Below are 20572 nucleotides of genomic sequence, written 5' to 3'. Positions count from 1 at the left end.
CCAGTTTAGTGTATCGCTTAAGAACCGTCACCAGTGTAAGGGATTGTAACTTTTATACTATTTATTGTAGAAATACGCCCATTGGTCATATTATAAAATCGACTTTGGATATTTCTTTGGTGGTCACAACTCATTTTTCGATTTTTTTTTTTTTTTTTTTTGATATATGCTCATCCGTCATTTTAGCGACAAATTTTATTGGTTGCGAAAGGTTTTACAAATACCATGCGCAAATTCAAATTTACTCTAAAAACAAGACAGTTAATTAAAGTGAGGTTTGAGGGTTTTTTTTTTTTTTTTTTTTTTTTTTTTGAGTGAGGTTATTAAAAACTTAGTCGTTGAGTGTCCAAATATTAACAACATCGGAATCTTGTTGGAATAATTGTATTTGGCAGAAGACAAAGGGTGTGTGTACAGAACAATAAAATCTACTTGGTAAAATTTCGTTTTAGTTATGTAAATAATGGCTGCAGCTACATCTGAAGACTAAAACAGTAAGACCTAAACAATAGGAATGGTAAACTTCCATTCAGAGCCTGATTAACGCACAGGCCAACAAGTCCTGTACCTGAGGCTTCATCTTCATAAGGGGCTCCTAATTTTTTTTTTTTTAAAATATGCATAGTAATAAAGAATCACATATTTTCAAGAAAATAATCAAAGATTAATGATTTATTAATCACAAAAAATTTTGTGACCTTTCGTTAGTATTTTTCTTATTTAGTTGGTTTTATATAAGTAAGAAAACTTTATTTCTTGAGAGTTTCAGGCAAAATTAAGTATAGTTACTATTTGTTCTTTTCCGTAAATAAACTGACTAATGAAGCTAAAAAGACTGAAAAAGGAATTATTTGGTAAATGGCCTCTTTTTTTTTTCTTTGAATACATGTCTGAGAGAGAGAGAGGGGGGGGGGGATTGCATCCCTGATTATTTGCATCCCTGATTATAATCACTGTCTTCATAAATCCTTTCAATAGAAGAAATAAAACAGAAAGACACTATGTAAGCTGGCACGAATTCAGACATATTTTCACAACCAAGTGTTCAAAACCGGAAAGGTATAACATGTCGTTCAGTCTGAACCCAGTTTTGTGTGATGCTATAATAGAAAATACTCTAACGTAGACATTTTTCATAATTGCCAAGGGTGACATAATTTTGCTGTTTCTATGTGTATTCATATGCTCCATCCATTCGTGGAACATGAATTACTTGCAAAAACATCAATATTTACGTAAGGTTGTCTTGCTATACGCAGTCGTAAAAAAATGAAATTATCGTGCTTGAACATACAAAGAAATCAATTTCAATTTCTGTGCTGAAGTATCATAGTTAAATCACGTTTTTTCAATACAATGTAATTCTGTACAAATAGTAAATCGATTAAATCCGAAAAACTAGAACACTGGAGAAATCGACAAAAAGATATTTTCTTCTGATAAATGTTTACAAAGTTACTTTTGTTTTGAAGACATAAGAGTGATTTTAAACTCATATCGCTAAAATACATTTTTTCCAACTTTAAACGTTAGAGAAGGTATGTACAAACATTGTCCTCTTTTGCGAGAAGCCTAGTTTCACAATCCAACCTGATGGTCATATTTTTCTCAAGGGGCATGTGAGAACGGGTACAGTTCAGCACTCTTGATGGGAAACAGGTCCGTCATTTGGGCGATCTGGGGGGGAGGGTAATCCCCCCCCCCAATGGATATCAAAAAACATAATGTGATTGTGTATTTTGGTGCTTTTTCCAATAAAATGTATTGAGTATATGCCCATTGTCTCCCCCCCCCCCCACACACACACACACACGGGAAAACTTTGAAATGACGGGCCGGATGGGAATTGTGATTAGGAAGAAGGTAGTGCCAATAAATGCATTGCCCTACAGCAGTGAAAAAGGAAAACGCAAGCACCCAAAAAAATTTGGGAGAATGTTTTGGTGGATTTTGCTCTATAGTTCATTGCAAGAACGAAAATATAATTGTAAAATATAAACTGCAAACATTGCTACAAACTAAAATTAATGCAAAATAAATTTAACAAGTTCAGAACTCTGTGATTATTCATTGCTAATCTTCAGTCAACTTTGAAAAAACTCATAAACTGGAAGAGTTCCAAAACAAAGAAGCTTAAAGTTATCGGGCAGCTTCAGTCTTACATTAGATTCAGCATTAAATTTGCTTATGTACATATCTCTGTATGTTTCGAAAACCTGTTATAGAAACGTTGTCCGAAAGGATAATAAAATTTGAAATAGGTTTTTCTGACACAACAATACTAATAATCTGTAAAATTGATGCAGAGGTAAATTAAAGAATAATCTTTCTCATATACCTTTTACAGAACTATATCAGATTGACTAAATGACATTTCTTCTTTCAGTAAAAAAGGCAAATTCAGTCATAGGCATCTAAATGTAAGATTTCTTGAAAGGGACTACGGGTGCAGTTTTTTAATAAGGATGTAATGTGTGGTTTAATAGTTTCAAAGCTGTAGAATTTTTTCTGTCTGATCCATGCTATAAGTACGGAATAAAATGCGACGTTATTTATTAGAACCCCAAAGCATTCATATGCTTTCGAGTGAATACATTATATTCAAGAGTTGAACATTTTACGGCATTGCTTTCATTCTATTATGCTCAATAATAACGGTGATTTTTTTGCTTTCTAAGGGCAGATTTAATTCTTTAAATGCACGAAAAATGTCAGCAAGTAAGCTAACATTTTCATTCAAAGAGTATCAAATGTGAAAGAAAAATGAATAAATGATGAATATTTTCGCGAACCCCCTTAATACCTCTTGCGAACCAACAGGGGTTTGCGAACCACCGGATGGGAAACGATGCCCTACAATTACCCGGTATCAATTATATAACATTGTTTTTATTTTTTATTTTGACTGTTAATGTTATATTTAAATGCAATCAATCAGTGTGATAAAACTTCATTAACGTATCAAGCTTCATGATCAAATTTTAAAAAGATTAAGTTTAAACCGAGATGATTATTTCATAGATGATGGATTAAAGGCAAGAGATTAACTGAGTTTAAACAGTTTCACTCCCCCCTCCCCCTTCCTCATCCAAGAGTCCTAGCGTTTAACGTATTACGAATAAAAAGCACCTTTTCGAATTAAAACAAACTGTTGACCTAATAAACAGTAAAGAAAGCATCTTTTTTCTTTCAATTTTTTGAGTTTTGTTAGTATTTTCATTGTTCTAAGGACCTTTCATCTGAACCTATTTATTCATTTGTGAAGATATGAGGCAATGAGAAACAGGTATGTGAGCGGACTTTTTTAAGTTTTGAGTTAAGTGCGAGCAAAGTTCAAACATTATGTAAACTTTCATTTAAAAGTTTCCGAAAGCATGTTATACAGTGGCCCCTACCAGGGCTGCAAGTACCATATCTTACCCTAAAACAGAAGTCAGTTCCTTTCACCATTTGCAATAGTTAACTTATAAATGTTGACTTGAGGCATTTCTTTCACCTCCTTGAGTTCAGTTGCTTCAGTTAGTAGCATACGGATAGTAGCGTACATAGTAGTGACAAGTCCGCCATCTTGGGGCTAAACGCCGCTTTCTTCTGATGTTTGCTAGGATGAAGTAGCGTGTTTTCTTTTTGATTCTGGATTTATATGGAGTTAATAATAAACCAAAATCAAGACACGAAACACGCTATTTCATCATAGCAGACATCAGAAGAAAGCGGCGTTTAGCCCCAAGATGGCGGACGTTGTCGCTACTTAAACTGCAATCTAGGACTTTAGTCATGGGCAGAGACACGGCTAAAAAAATTTCTGAGAGAAGATAGGAGTTCGTGAACAACCCAACATCACAATCTTATTTCTTGTTTTTGATTATCTAAAGACCATGAATTCTGGAGGTTGGACATACTCCCCTCACTCTTTAAAGCTCTGATCATGGATAGTTGGATCTAAGGTCCATAATAGATTTCGGGAAGTATGAAACAACTAAAATTACGTAAGAGTTTAAATCATGAAACAGGAACTTGTAGTTTCAGAGACTTTCGTTACAGCGTCATGAAAAGCTCTGGCGACGTAATCCACATTCTTCGAGTTCAGTCCGCAAATACTGATCCGTCCACTTTGGGCAAGATAAATGTGGTGCTCTTCAATAAGGTATTTCACCTGCAGCGCTAGAAGATTAAAATTTTAAAGTAATAAGTTTCAAAATTATGAAAATGTATTGTTTACAAACATTTCGTCGAACATTCAGTTTTAAAAAAGCTTATGCATGAAGGAAAATTCGTAAATTCTGTACCTCAGAGCCAGAAGGACGTAAGTCACATTATGATAATTTTACAGGGGAGAGGAAAAGCATTTTTCTAGCGCATACAAAAGATGCAACGCGCGCTCTTTTAACCTCGGTAAAAAATTGAAAATGATTTTTTTTTTAAGACCTACGTTCACATGGCTCGATGCAAAATAGGTTTCTACATACAATGCACTAATAAACGGAAATTCGCAATTTTCGGACTTAAGTCAGACTGGCTCTGAGATACAGAACTAAGAGATGCAGATGGAAGTAAAAGAAGAAAACGATCAGAAAGGTTAAATTGGATTCTAAGATCATATTGAATTTGTTTAATCTACTCGCTACGTTGACCGGCGTTACACGGTGTACCTCGAAAATAAAAGTTGTGTCAGGTGACGCATGTTCAGTAAATCAGTTTTAAATAAAAGAAAAGAAATCATCGTTTCATCGCGGAGTATACGGGCGCAGTGTTATTGCACTGGATATTTTAATGCGGTTTTTGAAAATATGACGTATTCTTGAAAGTTCCATCACTCCAATTGTAGCAAATGCATTGAAAAAACAATTGCTACAAGTACTCCAAAAAATAAAATAAGTTGACTCACGGTTTAGGCCTGTATATGAGAACATTCCAGTCTGCGCAGTTATGTGATTCCACTTTCCTGGTGTGTCCAATTCATCCAATTTTTGCTTGAGAATAGCTCTCATTTTGATTATTCGCCCAGACATTTCTGTCATCTGTTCTTGCCTAAAAGAGAAAACGATTAATCTAGAATCATAACTTCAGCACCCATATAATAGAAGGCTAAGAATGAACCAAGAATTACAAAGGCTTCTTGTTTAATAAAATTGAAATTACAGTCAGTCAACTTAGCAACTTAAAACTCTTCGCTTTTATTTTGCAGAATCAAAAGATTTTATAATTTGTTATGTTGCATGGAATATTACCTTGTACGGCAAGAGACGTCAACATTTAAAAATCAGCGTTCGTTCAGGAACACCTCCGAAATGTAACTTTAGAAGTATTGGATTATACAATTAGCTGTGTATTTGCACCAACGCCCCGGTAGTACTTTTCACTTTTAACTCCAGGGTAGAGAAGAAAACAATCGGAAAAAAAACAGAAAATTTTCCAAAAAAAAGGAAAAAAAAACCGTTTTTTTCCGAAGGGGTTTATTTCCACTTCGGAAAAATTGAAAAATAATTTTTTTCAACTTTTCAGGAAGTTTTAGAAGAAATTTTCAGCAAAAAGTGATTAGAAATTTTTCATACTCAAATTCTGACGCAATTTCCTCCCCCCACCCCCTCCTTGTATGTTAAAATATTGTATAACTTTGATAATGCAAGTTGTTGTATGATATTATAATTTGCATATAGATCAAAAAAACATTTAATACTTTTCGCAAAAAATAAATAAATAAATAAATAAACAAACCAATATCCTTTGTGAAGAATTTATTTTCCTTCTTCATAAAACAAACAAGCATAACTTTAATCACAGAACTATGTTTCTGCTGATTGTGCGAACCAAATGTACAGGGTGCGGCAAAAAAAAAAAAAAAAAACAACGGGCAAGCAATTTTTTACGTAACTTTATTAAAAATAAATAAATTATCAAAACACAAAAAATAATAATATGAGAAGACCTTTAGCAACGTATAAATTATTTGGTTTCAAACTAGCCGCCTTTTAAAGTAAAACAGAGGTGCAACTGATAGAAAATTTTCATTCAAGAGCCGCAAGTCCTTTAATCAATCTGTTCCCAAAAAACAATTGGTAAAGAGAGTCCAAACTTTTGTGTAGTTTGGGGTAGACCAAGGGCGTCCATATAGGGACGCATGGAGGAAGGGAATCAAGCCCCCCCCCCCCCCCTAGAAATGAGAACTTCTTTGCTTTTAGTTCTTTTTTCTTTGCAAAAATGTATAAAAATTTCTTTTCCAGCTAATGAATAAGTTATTAAAAATGTCAAATTTTAATATCTCTAATCTGTACTGAAATCGGTTTCTATGGGGAAACCATTCTGCTAAACCATGGGGAAAATTTTTGATCCACCCTTAAAATTTTGCCTATAGGCGCCCTTGGGGTAGACCTTTGACTCTAAAACATGCCATACATTGTAATAAATGTGATTGAGATCTAGCGAGTAGACGATGTCATGTCAAAAACAATGCGCCTTGCAATACTCTTGTCTTTTTGGCCACATGAACTGGTGTGGAGTAAAATTGGAATGTCCACTCTACATTGCTGTGCTGAAGTGCTCTTAGCTCCACAAAAGTACAACAGCTTCTAAAATGTCCTTCTGGTACTCTTTTTGATTCATTTTATAGCCCTCATCCACAAAAAAAACACACACACACACACATTTTCTGTTGCTTGTGCTGATTTCATCACAGACAAAGCCTGACTTCGGATTTCGGTGATGTTTTACTAAAATGTTCACTGTTCGTTTTCGTACACGTTCCGGACATCGACAATAATTTGTAAGCCACTTGAAGCGGCATACCGCTTCAAATACTGTTTGTCGAAGCACAACAAGCAAACGAACTGTCATTCTACTTGCATAAACAACTTTAAAATAGCAGGTCTTTTGCTTAAAATGCACCTTGTATGCTGCCGTGCAAAGCACAAAAGTTAAATCTGCAGTTGAGCTCAAGCAGAGAGATTGTGTTTTAAAGTTTAGCTCTTCCATATATTTGAATCAGGTCTCTCTTTCTTTTTTCCCCTTCAGAATTTATAAAAAAAAAGTTTCTGATGACCCTAAAGCATTTTATTTAGTAATTAAAATATGAAACAGAGAAAAACTTGGTTATAATAACTCAGTTTTTTTCAAAAATGTAGGTATGACTACTTTTACTACTGTGCTTAGCACGGCCGTATGAATGAACTGAAACTCCAGTTCTAATTCAGCTTTAGAAACCATTACGCAGTTTTGGTTTGGGGTTTCTGTGGGAAAGGAAGAGAAAAACCAATTTAGTTTTGATTTGGACTAAGACTGGATTGGAAAAAATCAAAACTCAATAGCTTTTATTTTCAGACAGTAAAGTTACTTTGTAAGGAAGGGAAATCATACTTATTTTTCTTTCAAACAATATCAATCATGTTTGAAAATCAAAAATTATAATTATTACTAGCTGCGTTCCCGGCGTTGCACGGGCTGCCTAAAAAATGAAAGAGATGTCCAGTTGATGTTTTTGTAGTACTCTGATATTAGTTTCTAACGCGTTAAGGAATAAATAAATGCGCGTAATACAAGGTTTGCAAAACACCAGTAAAACATATTTTTGGCAAAAACCTCATCAACGTTAATAATAGCTATCAATGATACAAGTTATCAGTGTTTTCAATAAGCACAAAAGATGAAAATATATGCATTATCAACTATAATTTGTGCTCACGTTAAACTGATTTACATCTGATAGACTATATCGGAAATATTTATGCACAATAACAATCCCCTTTTTACATAAAATGGCCTACTACCTGGCGTTGCCCGGGTGTTAATTAATGCAACAGACCTCTTAGGTAATTATTTGGATGAATTCTATCCACGTGAACGTAAAATAATAACATCAATCCGTTTTCGAGGTAAAAACCCTCAAAAGAACTAAAATATCGCAGAAAATTAAGCATTTACAGAAAAAAATAGCATCAATAAACACAGATCAACACACATATCGATACTATATTGAAACGGATGACGTTATTTAAAGAAAAAAGCATGTATGAAAAATATTAAGTAAATATTAAGTAATATTAAGTATTTTCAATTAACAAAAAAATCTCCCAAAAACAGAGCCAAATTCAAAACTTCTACTTTTCTTATAATTCAAAAAAATTTTTTTTTCTTACTCATTCGGAACTCCAGCGCTCGAATACGCTACCTTGCGGTGATTTACAAAACTGCCGATGAAACTAAAACATTGACACGTTGCGTTCCACGTGTGTCTGTTGACGTAAACACAGGCAGTTTGTTTTGAGTATTTATTAACGCAATCGATGAGTCTTAGTTTGCTTTCAGCTACAGAAATTAATTCGTCCCTTAGTAGTATTCTCGAGCTTCTCAAAATAATGTTAGTTTTCCTTATTTCCTTCTAAAATATGAGTTGATTGAAAATGGTGAAAGCGAAAATTGGATTAACAGACTTGGATAACGTTATACAAGGTAAAAAATTTTATTGTTTTGTATGAATTTGTAAGAATATGAGTTTTTTTTAATCTTAAATTAATTTAACTAACCATCTTTTACAGCAGCATTTAGTTGGAATGGACGGTATGCAAAATATTTTCTTGAATATATTATCGTAGAACAAAATGAATAACCGAGAAAGAATTTACTTTATTCCTTTTATTCTCAGCTGAAAGGTTTCGCCAAATTTGTTTAGGGTTATAGTTTTAGTATTGTGCGAGCTAAGTAGCCTTGGCGAGATTTCGCGTTTTTAGTTAAACCATTTTTAATTTTTATCATGAGTGGAATAAAATGGCAGTAAGGTTACAGAATTCGATAAGTAAAAAGAAATAATAATCAGTCAACTGAAAAGAAAACTACCACCATATATCCGTAAGAATTCTGTAGATGATTTGCATAACTTGACATAATTAAATCGTAACTCAGAAATTAGAAAAATCGAAACAGAAAAATTTTAAATTAACCGATTCGGGAATTCGAGAGAAATAACTCGGCAACAAATGCAAAACAATAAGCGCTAGCCAAGCAAGGCAAAGAAGTATCATCTTCTTTCGATAATAATTTGTAATGTCATATTGAATTTTCTAGCATTAATTGTTGTTCTTGTCAGGCCACAATTATTATTTAGTTTTATCAAGAATTGATAAATATCGAATTCAACATCGTGGAAATAGCTGCTTAGAACTACGAACTACGTAGTTTGCATTAATCTTTGACGTTTAGTAATGCTTCTTGAATTCTCATTTCTTTCTACGTGGGCCAGAATATCCACAAGACTTTGAAAATTAATTTAAAAAGAATAAAGCGAAAAATATCATACATACGAACAAAAATCACAACACTTTTAGCATTTTCTTCGTTACCACATGAGTTTGTTTTAGTTTTTAAGTCGACCATTAGACAGTGACTGCAGTGCCCCCTATAGTTCGTTGGAGTTGCGAATTGTGGCCAGCCTTGAGGAAGAAAGGGTGATAAATCAGAAATAAATTTATTTCTCGCCTTGAAAGCTCATCTCCATATATTCATTCATAAAAGAAAAGAGCCATTTTGTAACTAAAAATTTGAATTTATAACTCTTTGAATTTTTTTTCAATCCCCCCTCCCCCCATATGCATTGTAGACCATCAAAGAAACTGTGTGCCAAATTTGGTAAAGATCCGACGTAAATTGAACTTTTATATAAGGAAGAAACAGACATACAATTTTATAGAATTATAATGTGATTTTAAAGATTTAAAGTAGCAGCTACAGAAAATTTACGACAAAAATTAAAACTTAAATGCTTCATTTATTGTATTTGTGATGATTCTCTAAAGTATTTTAGGTCGAATACTCCCGAAAGAAACATTACTTAATTATTTGACTTGAGAAAAGCCTCAAAAAATCACGCATGAAACAAAGACATTGATGGAAAGTTGAGATGAAGCACTGAAAAATAATTTGAATGGAGGAAAGCCTTCGAAAATTAGAGATTTTATGTCGAAATCCGAGGTTCATAACTAATAGTTTTTAACTGATATCTCCGCTAATTATTATCGGAGGATTGTGTTAAATAGCCAAACATGAAGAAGGGAAGATTACGAATCCATCGATACCTGGTTCGATGGTCAGTTCACTGTTGTTCGGGAGAAGAAGCTTGGACATACATAGATACGCTCAGTTTTTAATTATATAAGAGATTTCAGGTTTCAAAGGCAATCTAAAATAGAAAATATAATTGTTATGATTAGACATACACAGTGCTGGTAAAAAAAATTGCATCACCCTCGCATTTTCACAACAATGGGATTATGTGAGAAGTTTTGGTCGATCGATTAACGATGAATGTATGTGAAATCCTGCAAAACTTATGAAATAAACATTTAACAGCAGGAATCCGATAATTGTTTACGTAGATCGGGGCTGTTTCCCGGCCAAGGCAAACTGCTGACCCCATGCTCATTTTTCCATTTCTGGGTTAAAAGAAACTCCCAGGGGTGGACTGGCACGCTGGCAAATTGGCTCCCGGGCCGATGCATCATTGCGCCCTCAAGCTCGACGCCTTTTTTGTTTTAGTTGTTGAATTTCCTCTAGATTTTAAATTTCCCCCTCTCTTCCCCCCCCCCTTTTTTTTTTTTTTTTTTGCACCTTTCTTTTCCAAGGTTGGCGCCCTTTCGCACTGTCAAAAATGAAACGCTCAATTTTGACGATTCGGCAATCCTCGAGCACTATTTCGTTATTTTCGACGATCCTTTCGTCACCGAATCACGTGATATTTGACGAAACCAGAAATCTCAAATTTTTGACGAAATTATTTCGTCCCAATTTCGTCATATTGCAGTGCATTCTGGGAATTTTTGTTTCAGTCTTGTACTTGCTTGTTAAATTATCTTACGGAAATTATCCTACAGGATTCATAAAAAAGGTTAGTATTTATTGAAATTTGTATGTGCAATGTGCCTTCTTTTATGTATTCTTACATTTTTGTTTAGTGTTGTGTTTATTGTTGTATTTAAAACACATTAAAATTGAAAACGAACGGTTCGATTAGGTTTAGAATACTGTGTGTTGTTAACTTTGAGTCACCTCCACGTTAGGCTTAGCTAGCGTTATTTTTTTTTTATTTGAAAAAGAGAATATTGGTTTGTTGAAATTTATTTTCAAAAACGTACTTCCTTTATTTCGTTAAAAAAATTACAAACATGACTAAAGAATTTGTACAAATTTAAACTTACAAAAAAAAAAAAAAAAACACTCCACCGTAGCTAAACTAACACAGATGATATACAGCGCTTTTATAAATGGCATAGAACTTTGAAGCTTTTAATTTCAACGTGGAATATATTACATGGTTATGTGTTTTCATTCTTCTCCATGAATTTTACAAAAATAATTCTGTTAAACGAAGTGTATTTTTTAGTTTAATAGTTCAAATTTGTTTCATTCCGCATTTTTATTTTCTTAAAAAAATACTATGTACCAATCCCCCAGTAAGTATTGATATTTTTTCTTCTTCCACTCTACATTTAATGTTTTTTTTCAATATAATAATTTATACAGTAGTTCCCAAAAGTGTTCGCAAACTAATCATTTTCAATGAAATATTGCTATACCCATTAGTAAAAATTAATATTTTGGAATGGGTAAAAAATATTACAAAACTTCATGAAATATTTAAGTAGCAAAATAAAATTTATTTTGAAGAAATTAATAAGAACTTTATAGCACAAAAGTGTTCGTAGAAAATATTTTAAAATAATTGTTTAGCAATCTTTGAATAAAATCGATGAAACTCGAGGAAAAAAAAAGCGCTTGATGCAATAAAAAATAAATGCAAACCGTTTATATCAGCTTTTGGATCCGAAATGATACCGTCTGTTATTTTGTTAAGCTCGTAGACAAGACTTTTAAATGCTTATCCCATGTTGTTTATATAATCTCGTTCCCTGCAGCAGATGTTTCTAGCAATAAGTGCTTATGTTCATTATTTGTGGAGCCTTTTTTTTTTTACTTGCATAAAACATGAAGTAAAGTAAATATCAATTTAATACAAATCATTTTAAGATAGAGAAAATATTAATTTACATAAAGAAATCTATCTTTGTGCTTGATATTTCAGCAGAATATTTTCAATATTTTTTAAAAAATTTCCGCAAATTAAAATAAATTATTGAAAGTAGAGTTTTAATGTTTAACCTCGATTTAAAAAGAAAAGATAGTATAGCAGCATGTTTGAAAATTGTAATAACAATAATATGCACTTTTTGTTTATTTTCCCACTTCATACACTAAATTTATAGGTTTTTCTATGTCAATTTGTGTTACATGATTTGTCATAATTATTAATTTTTCCATTATACATAGTTTCTACAGCTAAAATAAATGTAGCATTAATTTTATTGCCATATTTGCCGCCTGAAGGTATTGTCAACAAAAAGTGAGAAATCCCGGTCTACATTAAATCAGACTAAGAAGCATTTTATAGATGAACTTCCAATAAATCCAAATTTTTTGTTGGAGCTGTGATTTTGCTGGATACAAAGTAAAATGTCTGAAAATTTAACCGAACTTCAATTGAAAAATTGAAAGGATAATGAAAATATATGAAAAATTAAAAGGATAATGAAAATATATGATAAGAAGTAACAAGCTTTGCTTGTTTGCACCACACTGGTCCCTATTTTCATTATAAATCTTTGGAAAAAAAAATCCATTGATATCAGTCAATTAGTTCTCAAGACACAAACAAACAAGGAAATGCACTTTGTTATTGGGTTTCCCCTATCTTTGGCAGCTCTTCTCCCTTGGCGTTTTTTTTTAAATTTACTGCGTGAAAATTGCATATTTTAAAAATCAAATATGCTTAGTTAAAAGGTGATACTCCCTTCGTCTCCGTCCCAAACTAGTAAGTAGAGCTACGTTTGAATATTTTTGTACTAGTGATTGATTCTGATGATTTTATGATTTTGTTCGAATATTTTTTAAAGATTTCAAGGTACTATACTATCAATTAAAAACTTTACTTGGCAAGCATTCCCTCTTAAAATCATTACCAGCTGAGTTAAAAAAATCCGAAGTACACACGCCCTTAAGCTACGCCCCATTTTGTAAGTACTCTACCCCCAGTATAGCAGAAAAATCAGTTTCTTTTTCCTACTAAATCCCTATCCATCAGCTAGAAGGTAGCTTTATGTAATTATTAGTTAACTTATGAAATGGAGCTTGGCTTCGAGTGTTGGAGCCCTGGATTTTTGACTCGAATTTGATAATGGTTTAAGGAGGTAAAGCTCGGTAAGTAAATGTTGTTTATTGATAACATAGCACAATAAAATCTCTGAAAAAAGTGCAAATAAAATCATAATCACCAGTTTCAGTACTACTTAATTCATAAGTACTTTATTAGAACTAATTTGAGTAGGGGGAGAGAATACTTCAGAAAACATTCGTGAAGAAAACGGAACACGAAAATCGAAAAAAAAAAAAAAAAGAAAAAGAAAAACGGTGTATTTTGGCTATCGGTTAAAATAAAAAATAAATTAAAAAAAAAAATCACAGATCAACAATTTTCGCACTTTTGATTTTTTTATAGCTCAAAAAATGAAAATTCACGACTTGATGCGCGAAAGAATTAACTCGTTTAATGGCTAAATAATGCTGATTCTCGATAAATTGAAGAAACTCTAATTCTAGAATATTATTCAGAAATTAATTTCAGAAACTAACTGAGAATCTATCTGCCTAAATAAAAATTTTGTTCATCCGCTGTAAAAATAACTCATTCTTGCAATCTGCTTGAAAAAAAGCTGTCAGCATTGAAATCATCATATATTTTGAAAAATATGAAAATTAAATCAGATGCTTTTCAAAGTCACAAGCGAATCGTTGCTTTTTAACTTAAGGAAAAAAAAAACTCAGATTTTGAAAGATATCGTGAAAACATGTTTTATTTCAGAAATAAACTGATGAATTTAATCGTAAAACTTTCCTCGAAATAGAAAAAAGATACATGTGCATGAGGGCATATACCCATGGACTTAAACCTTTACTTATTATGTTATATATTCTCTTTTTAAAACTTTTTTTAGGATGGATCCAACATCACGGAGATAATTGGAACAAGGACAGACGAAGACTTTTTCATAATTATAACAATATTCTAAATGTTCGTATATTATACATTGATTTCATGTTACACATGTTTGGAAATAAAAATAAAAACTTAGGGGTGAAAAGCAAAGGTATATTTTTATAATTATTTAACAAACATTACACTAAATTAATTTTACCGAAATATTTATTTCACATCTGCATTTTTTAAAGATTTATATTTTCAAATACCTTTTTCAATTTTGGCAGAGAATTGTTTTCAAAGTATGAAGTATGAAATGCATGCAATAATAAAATTCCTGTATTAAAAAACAGGAATTTTATTATTGCATGCATTTCATGTGGCCAAAGAAACATTCTACATACAAGCAAAATTAATAAAACAAATAATTAATTAGAAAAAGAAAAAGGTAAGCTTTTTCTTAAGATTATCTAATTTTATTTTCTGTATCTAATTTTAGAACAAATATGTACTAACTTAAAGTTGTCCAATTTATTGTACTTTTTCTTTGAAATTTGTGGTATAAGTTGGATAAAAATCTTTTTTTTTTTTTTTCTGGAATTTTTTATGCGATGCAATGAAGAAACTTCTCAGCAATTTTCTCCCGAGCATATATCGATCTAACTGTGCATAAAAGTGGCACATGATTTATTTTTCCAGAACCCAATGTCTGCTGAGGAAGTAGCACTTTTATATTCCCAGTAGGGGCAGGGCGATGTAGGAATTTCAACATCGTGATGCATCGCCGTCCTTACATCGCGATGTAGCGATGTAGTTCAAACGGTTTGAAATATTCTTTCCGCTTTAGGGGCACCCCCCCTCCCCAATTAGGGGAGTTTTCCTTACAAAAATCCAGGCTTTTGTCAGATCTTTTTCTAATTTGGCACATAGGTTCTTTAATCACATGGGGTAGTACCCCATATGAATACTACCCCATGGGAAACTATCCTATGTGGATTTCCAGCATCAAAGGATATCTGGGCCGAATCTGGAAAAGATCCGACGAAAACTGGATTTTAATAAGGAAAACTCCTATGGGGTTTGCCACACATAGCGGGGCGAAAACTACACTATGAGAATGCCGAAACATCAAAAGACAAATGTACTAAATTTGGAACAGATCAGACAAAAACTGGGTTCTTTCAAGACCCCCCCCCCACACACACACGTGGTTTCCCACTCCATAGCGGGACGAAGACGGGAATTTCCGAGCGTCAAAGGATATCTGTGACAATTTTGGAAAAGGCATGATAAAACTGGTTTTTTGTAAGAAAACCCCTCATTTGGTGGTTGTCCCCCATAGCGAGGCGAAAACCACCCTATGAGAATTCCTGAGCATCAATGAACGAAACTCTATGCGAAATTTTGGAAAGATCAGACAAAAAATAAATGTTTTTCAAGGAAAACCCCATCGGGGTTGCCCCCCCCCCCCACCCATACATTGACGAAAGCTAACCTCCGTGAATTCCTGAGCATCAAAGAACCTCTATGGCAAATTTAGAAAAGATCGGAAAAAAAACTTTTTTTTATATAAGGAGAACCCCCAATGCGGTGTTGCTCCCCCCCCCCCCCCATCATGGAGGATTGAAAACTACCATGTGTGAATTCCCGAGCATCAGAGGACTTCTGTTCCAAATTTGGAAAAGATATGATAAAAACTGTTTTTCTATAAGAACCCCTCACGTATGAGGGTTGCCCCCCATAGCGGAAAGAAAACCACCCTATCAGAATTCCTGAGCATCAAATAACGAAACTCTGCCAAATTCGGAAAGATCCAACAAAAACTGGATTTTTTGTAGGAAAACTACTATAGGGGTTGCCCTCCCTCCCATAGAAGACCGAAAACTACCCTGCGTGAATCCCCGTGCATCAAAGAGCCTATGTGTCAAATTTTGGAAAGATCCGACAAAAATTGGATTTTTTCAAAGACCCCCCCATCGCCCCCCCCCCCTCCCCTTATAAAGTGATGAAAATTACCCTGCGTGATTCTTGAGCATCTAAGAACCTCTGTGGCAAATTTAAAAAAGATCGGACAAAAACTTTTTTTTTAATACGGAGAACCCCCAATGTGGGGTTGTCTGTCCCCCCCACCCCCCACATAGAGGGACATAAACGACCTTGTGTGAATTCCCGAGCCTCCAATAACGAACCTCTGTGCCAAATTTGGAAAATATCCGACAAAAATGAGATTTTTTGAAGGAAAACCCTCATTATGGGGGGGGGGGGTTGATTAGATATCATGGGGAGTTTAATCTGCAATGATTTGTTTTACCTTTTTTAAGAAGTTGTTTGTTTGCATTTTTACATAAATAAAAATTCGCTTGACATATTTTATGTGCCTCTTTTTTTTAACAATTACTTGTCTTTTTTTTTGGTGGGGGGGGGGAGGGGGCTGCAGGCCCGTTGTTTCAATTTTTTCCCAAATATGACAAAGAGTCTGTACTCAATAAAAATGTTACAAAAAACGAACTAAAACAACGCCCCAGTCATGTATAAAAACATGAATGTTCAAAAATCAAGACGGGAGGGGGGGTCAATTGACCCCCTGACCTCGTAAATGACGGGCCTGTGAAAGTGACTATACGTAATAAAGTGGGAAACTACGGTGGTAAGATTCTGAAGTTAGGATTTGATCACACGCACACGAATCTTATAAAATACAGTCGAACCTCGTTATAACGAACTTAAAGGGACCATTAAAATCGATTATTATAAAAAGTTGATTCGCTTTATCCAAAAAACAATAAACAATAAGACAAAGATTGCAAAAAAGTTCATTTCAGCAGTTATTTGTTTTAAGCGTGTTCGAATTAACGAGGTTCGACTGTATTCTCAAAAAAAAAAAAAAAAAATTAATGTGCTCAAAGAAAAAAAAAAAGGAAATAAATTTTCTTAAAAATTTACGAAATTAACGTCCTCATATATGACGAAATTAATTTGACGAAACTAATGCTCTCAAAACTACGAAAATGATTGTTAATTTGACAGAACTAGAATGAAGAAATATTTCGTTACATTTGACGAAATTCGCATCCTCAAACCACTAACAAAAGCAGTTTCTTCAATTTGACGAAATGTTCGCTCGGAGCATATCCCTGGAAGTGGTTTCGTCAAAAACGAAGAAAATTTCGTCAAATTTGAAAGTCCATTTCTGAGAGTGCGAGGGACCCGGTCCGCCCCAGGAAACTCCTTTTTCAATGCAAAAGCGATCGGATGTCTTTTTATCCATTAGCTCACCTCCTTTGCAATGGAAAAGGGGTTCCTTGCAACCCCGAAATACGAATCAGCACCTCTTCGCAAATTCGTGCAATTCAACGTTGCAACATTTCCTTTTACTTAACCCACGTGGTTATGAGTCAACCTAAAAAACTATGAGTAAAACTTCAATAGATACCACATTACTATTCGAACAAAATATTGTAAGTGATAATAGTCTCCATAAAGACCACGTCAAACCTCATCTGACCGCATTCCATTCTGAGTGATCAAAAATAATCAAATAAAGAAAACTACTCAAAATGGCACTAGGATGTCCTGGATGTCCTCAGGCCGGTGAATGAAAGATCAGCTAAGCTGTCTTTATGTTCAAAAAATTATTGGTGTGAAAGGACTTCAACTGCTGATTCTGTTGCAAAACGAATGAAAATGCGTCAGAACTGGCAACAATTGGAATTTTCGGGTCTGTTAGAAAGTAATTTGAAGTTTGTATACCTGACTATGCGCTGTAAAACCTCTAGTGTACGAATCACAATTTTTAGAAAGCCGAGATAAAACGTTAGACTGGGTACCCACTGAGGAGGGGGGGGGGGGTAAAAAATTTTAATGGGGAGGGGGTGTTTTATAGGGTTTTTGATCAGATTTGGGGGGGAGGGGTATTTTGTAGCAGTTGATGGGTGTGCGGCATCGCCCTTGGGAGGGGATGGGTAACCCTGCGTTAAATAAAATATATATAGTTTCAGTTGTCGGGAGTTGAAGACGTATGAACAAGGTTCATTTTGTCAGACCTTCTCTTTTACCCGACATTCTTTATAAGTTATATTTAGCGTCAGAAAATCGACTTTTGGCAATATTTATAGTTTATAAATCACATAATGTGCTGCAGTGGAAAGGCAAAAGCAGTATCTGCACGAATGAGTTTTTGAGATATATGAGGAAACGCGTTTTGGATTCTATACTATCAGTAGTGAAATGTTGGAATTCAACTGGTGTTTTATTTTCAGCAAAAACTAAACAAGGAAGCATGTATAATGAAGCTTAAGTACAATAGATGACAAAAATGCAAAATAAATAAATAAATAAATAGAAATAAATATAAAAAATTTCCAGATTCTGCCCTTTACCTTTCCACGGCAATATAGTAGGAAAATGTGGGGCAAAGGGAAATTGTTAAGATAACTTACTGTTTTCAAAATGAACAAGTTGGAAATTTGTTCTGAAAATTACGGTTCATAAAGAAAGACAAAACTATATTTTATAATAAAACTTGCATTGAAACATTATTTTTTATTTTTGGCAATGAATTTATACCTCTAAATAAAGGTGGAAATTTTTCACTTCTTTTTTTATGAATAAAAAGGAAAAATAAAATATTTTTCTAATAAAATATTTTCAATACAATTATTTAAAAAAATATTTTTGATCGAATAAATGAGCAAATAAAAGAATGAATGAATAATTACATGAAAAGGAAATGAAACAATGAGTGATTAATAAGTTAATAAAATAGAAAAATAAATCAGTTAATAAAATCGTGAATGAATAAGAAAAAGAGTGAATGAGTGAATAAATAAGAGAATTATCAAATGAAGGAATGTAACTGAAATAATTAATAAATGAATACGTGTGTGATTCGACAAATGATTGAATAAGTAAATGAAATGAAACTATTCCAATTTACCTCGTATGTACTTGATTAACTGTACAAAGCATTTAAAATGCAAATAAGTTTAATATTAAGCAAATAAATACTACACTGAATATTAGTAGATCTCAATTAATATTTAAAATGTTAACAACAAGAACTTTATCTTTTGATAATAACAAAAATAATTTTTAGCTCACAACAAAATATTACAATTTGAGTATCAATTTTTGAAAACTGCTTATATTATCATATTCCTTGATTTTCAGAGGTATATTTTCTTGACTGAAATAGACTACATGTGTTACTACATAGTTAAAATACTACTCGATGGGTGGCGCTAAAAGCAGAGTAAATATTTCATCATTTCACTTTGCCCCGCTCCTTCACTTTGCCCCACATTCCTCTACATCCTACGATAAAAACAAAAACACTGACGCAAAACCTCTCTTTTAAATCAACTTAAAAAAAAAATAACAAGCTTCCTCTTCAGTAAAGTTTGACCACGGATACATGGCGGATGACCTCGAAACGGAGACGTCACTTGTATCATTTGTAATAGGTTGAATCAGCCAGAAAGCACATTGTTGTTAGGCGTTTTCGCTGATCCTATCTATTACAAAATAATAACAAACAACCTATTACAAATGATACAAATGATGTTTTTGCTTCAAGGTCATCCGCCATCTCTCCTTGGTTAAGCTTTACCAGTGTTTCATAAAATTAAAACTAACCATTTAGCAAATAAAGTTGGGTCGTTAAGAATTCGTGTAACAATTCTAACACCATGGCAGGGTGGGTTAGAATAATTCCCTCTCACCAGAAAAGTCACCTGGGATTCTATATTGGCCAGAGCCGCTGGATCCTTTACTACTACCGTCAAATTGCCCACTCTTTCATCTAAAAAAAGAACACATAAAAATGAATTACAATCTAATACGATTTAAGATGATTTTTAGTTTAAATATATTTTCCCCTAACCAGTACCATAAGAAAATGGAGGTGGCCTAAAAACTTTTTAGCAGTATTACGGAATGGCAACCAGTGAATTATTTTTTACGTAACTAGGGGGCTCTGCCCCCTGCTCGCTAACACCCACCTGCCCTCGAAGTTTGCTTCGCAATCTTACTTGATTCGCAAATATTTAAATCGTCAATAAAAAAGAAACGGATTAAAAACGCATTATGAGCTCCCTTTGGAACAAAAAGCACCCCTTCCCCAAAATAATTTATACCAACTTGTAGAGCGATAAGGGCTAAGTGGCCCCTGAACATTGCAAAACTGCAGTTGTGTACATTTGACAAGTCGCTTTCATATTCGTGGTCTCTAGTAATATATTTCGCTCTTTAGCTCGGGACTCGAATTGAGTTAAACCTAAGATTTTCCGTTAAAATCGAAACCCTTAAAATTTGTGAATGAGAAAGAAGAATCAAACGAATCGAAAAGACTTAACTATGGAAACGCCAAATAAAACATCAATACTGTTTAACCACGGATTGTATGGAAAGGCAAACACCCGGTTTACACGCGGAAATGGAAGCATCTATTAGTTTTCAGGGATGTCAGGCTTTGCAGATGTATGTTAGCCTCTAAATTAAGCAGAGTCTCATTCAAATGAGCCGAGTACGCGCATAATTTTTTTTTCCCCTCATTCA

At 33.5% G+C, this 20572-nt stretch overlaps 1 protein-coding gene across 1 annotated transcript in view; it reads right to left on the bottom strand.

Annotated features, from left to right (window-relative positions):
• Nucleotides 1-368: 368 nt before the first annotated feature.
• The window catches only part of LOC129225174 (aspartate aminotransferase, cytoplasmic-like), a 32897-nt gene continuing 12693 nt past the window's right edge, over nucleotides 369-20572 (bottom strand). The window contains exons 7-9 of the mRNA XM_054859739.1: nucleotides 19652-19817; nucleotides 4889-5031; nucleotides 369-4164 (exon numbers count right to left, since the gene is read on the bottom strand). Of these exons, the coding sequence (XP_054715714.1) occupies nucleotides 3998-4164; nucleotides 4889-5031; nucleotides 19652-19817 (476 nt within the window). The 3' untranslated portion in view covers nucleotides 369-3997. The remainder of the gene's footprint in view (nucleotides 4165-4888; nucleotides 5032-19651; nucleotides 19818-20572) is intronic.

Source organism: Uloborus diversus, chromosome 6 (genome assembly GCF_026930045.1).
Source record: "Uloborus diversus isolate 005 chromosome 6, Udiv.v.3.1, whole genome shotgun sequence".
NCBI classification, from domain to species: domain Eukaryota; kingdom Metazoa; phylum Arthropoda; class Arachnida; order Araneae; family Uloboridae; genus Uloborus; species Uloborus diversus.
This window is presented reverse-complemented; position numbering and strand designations above follow the sequence as displayed.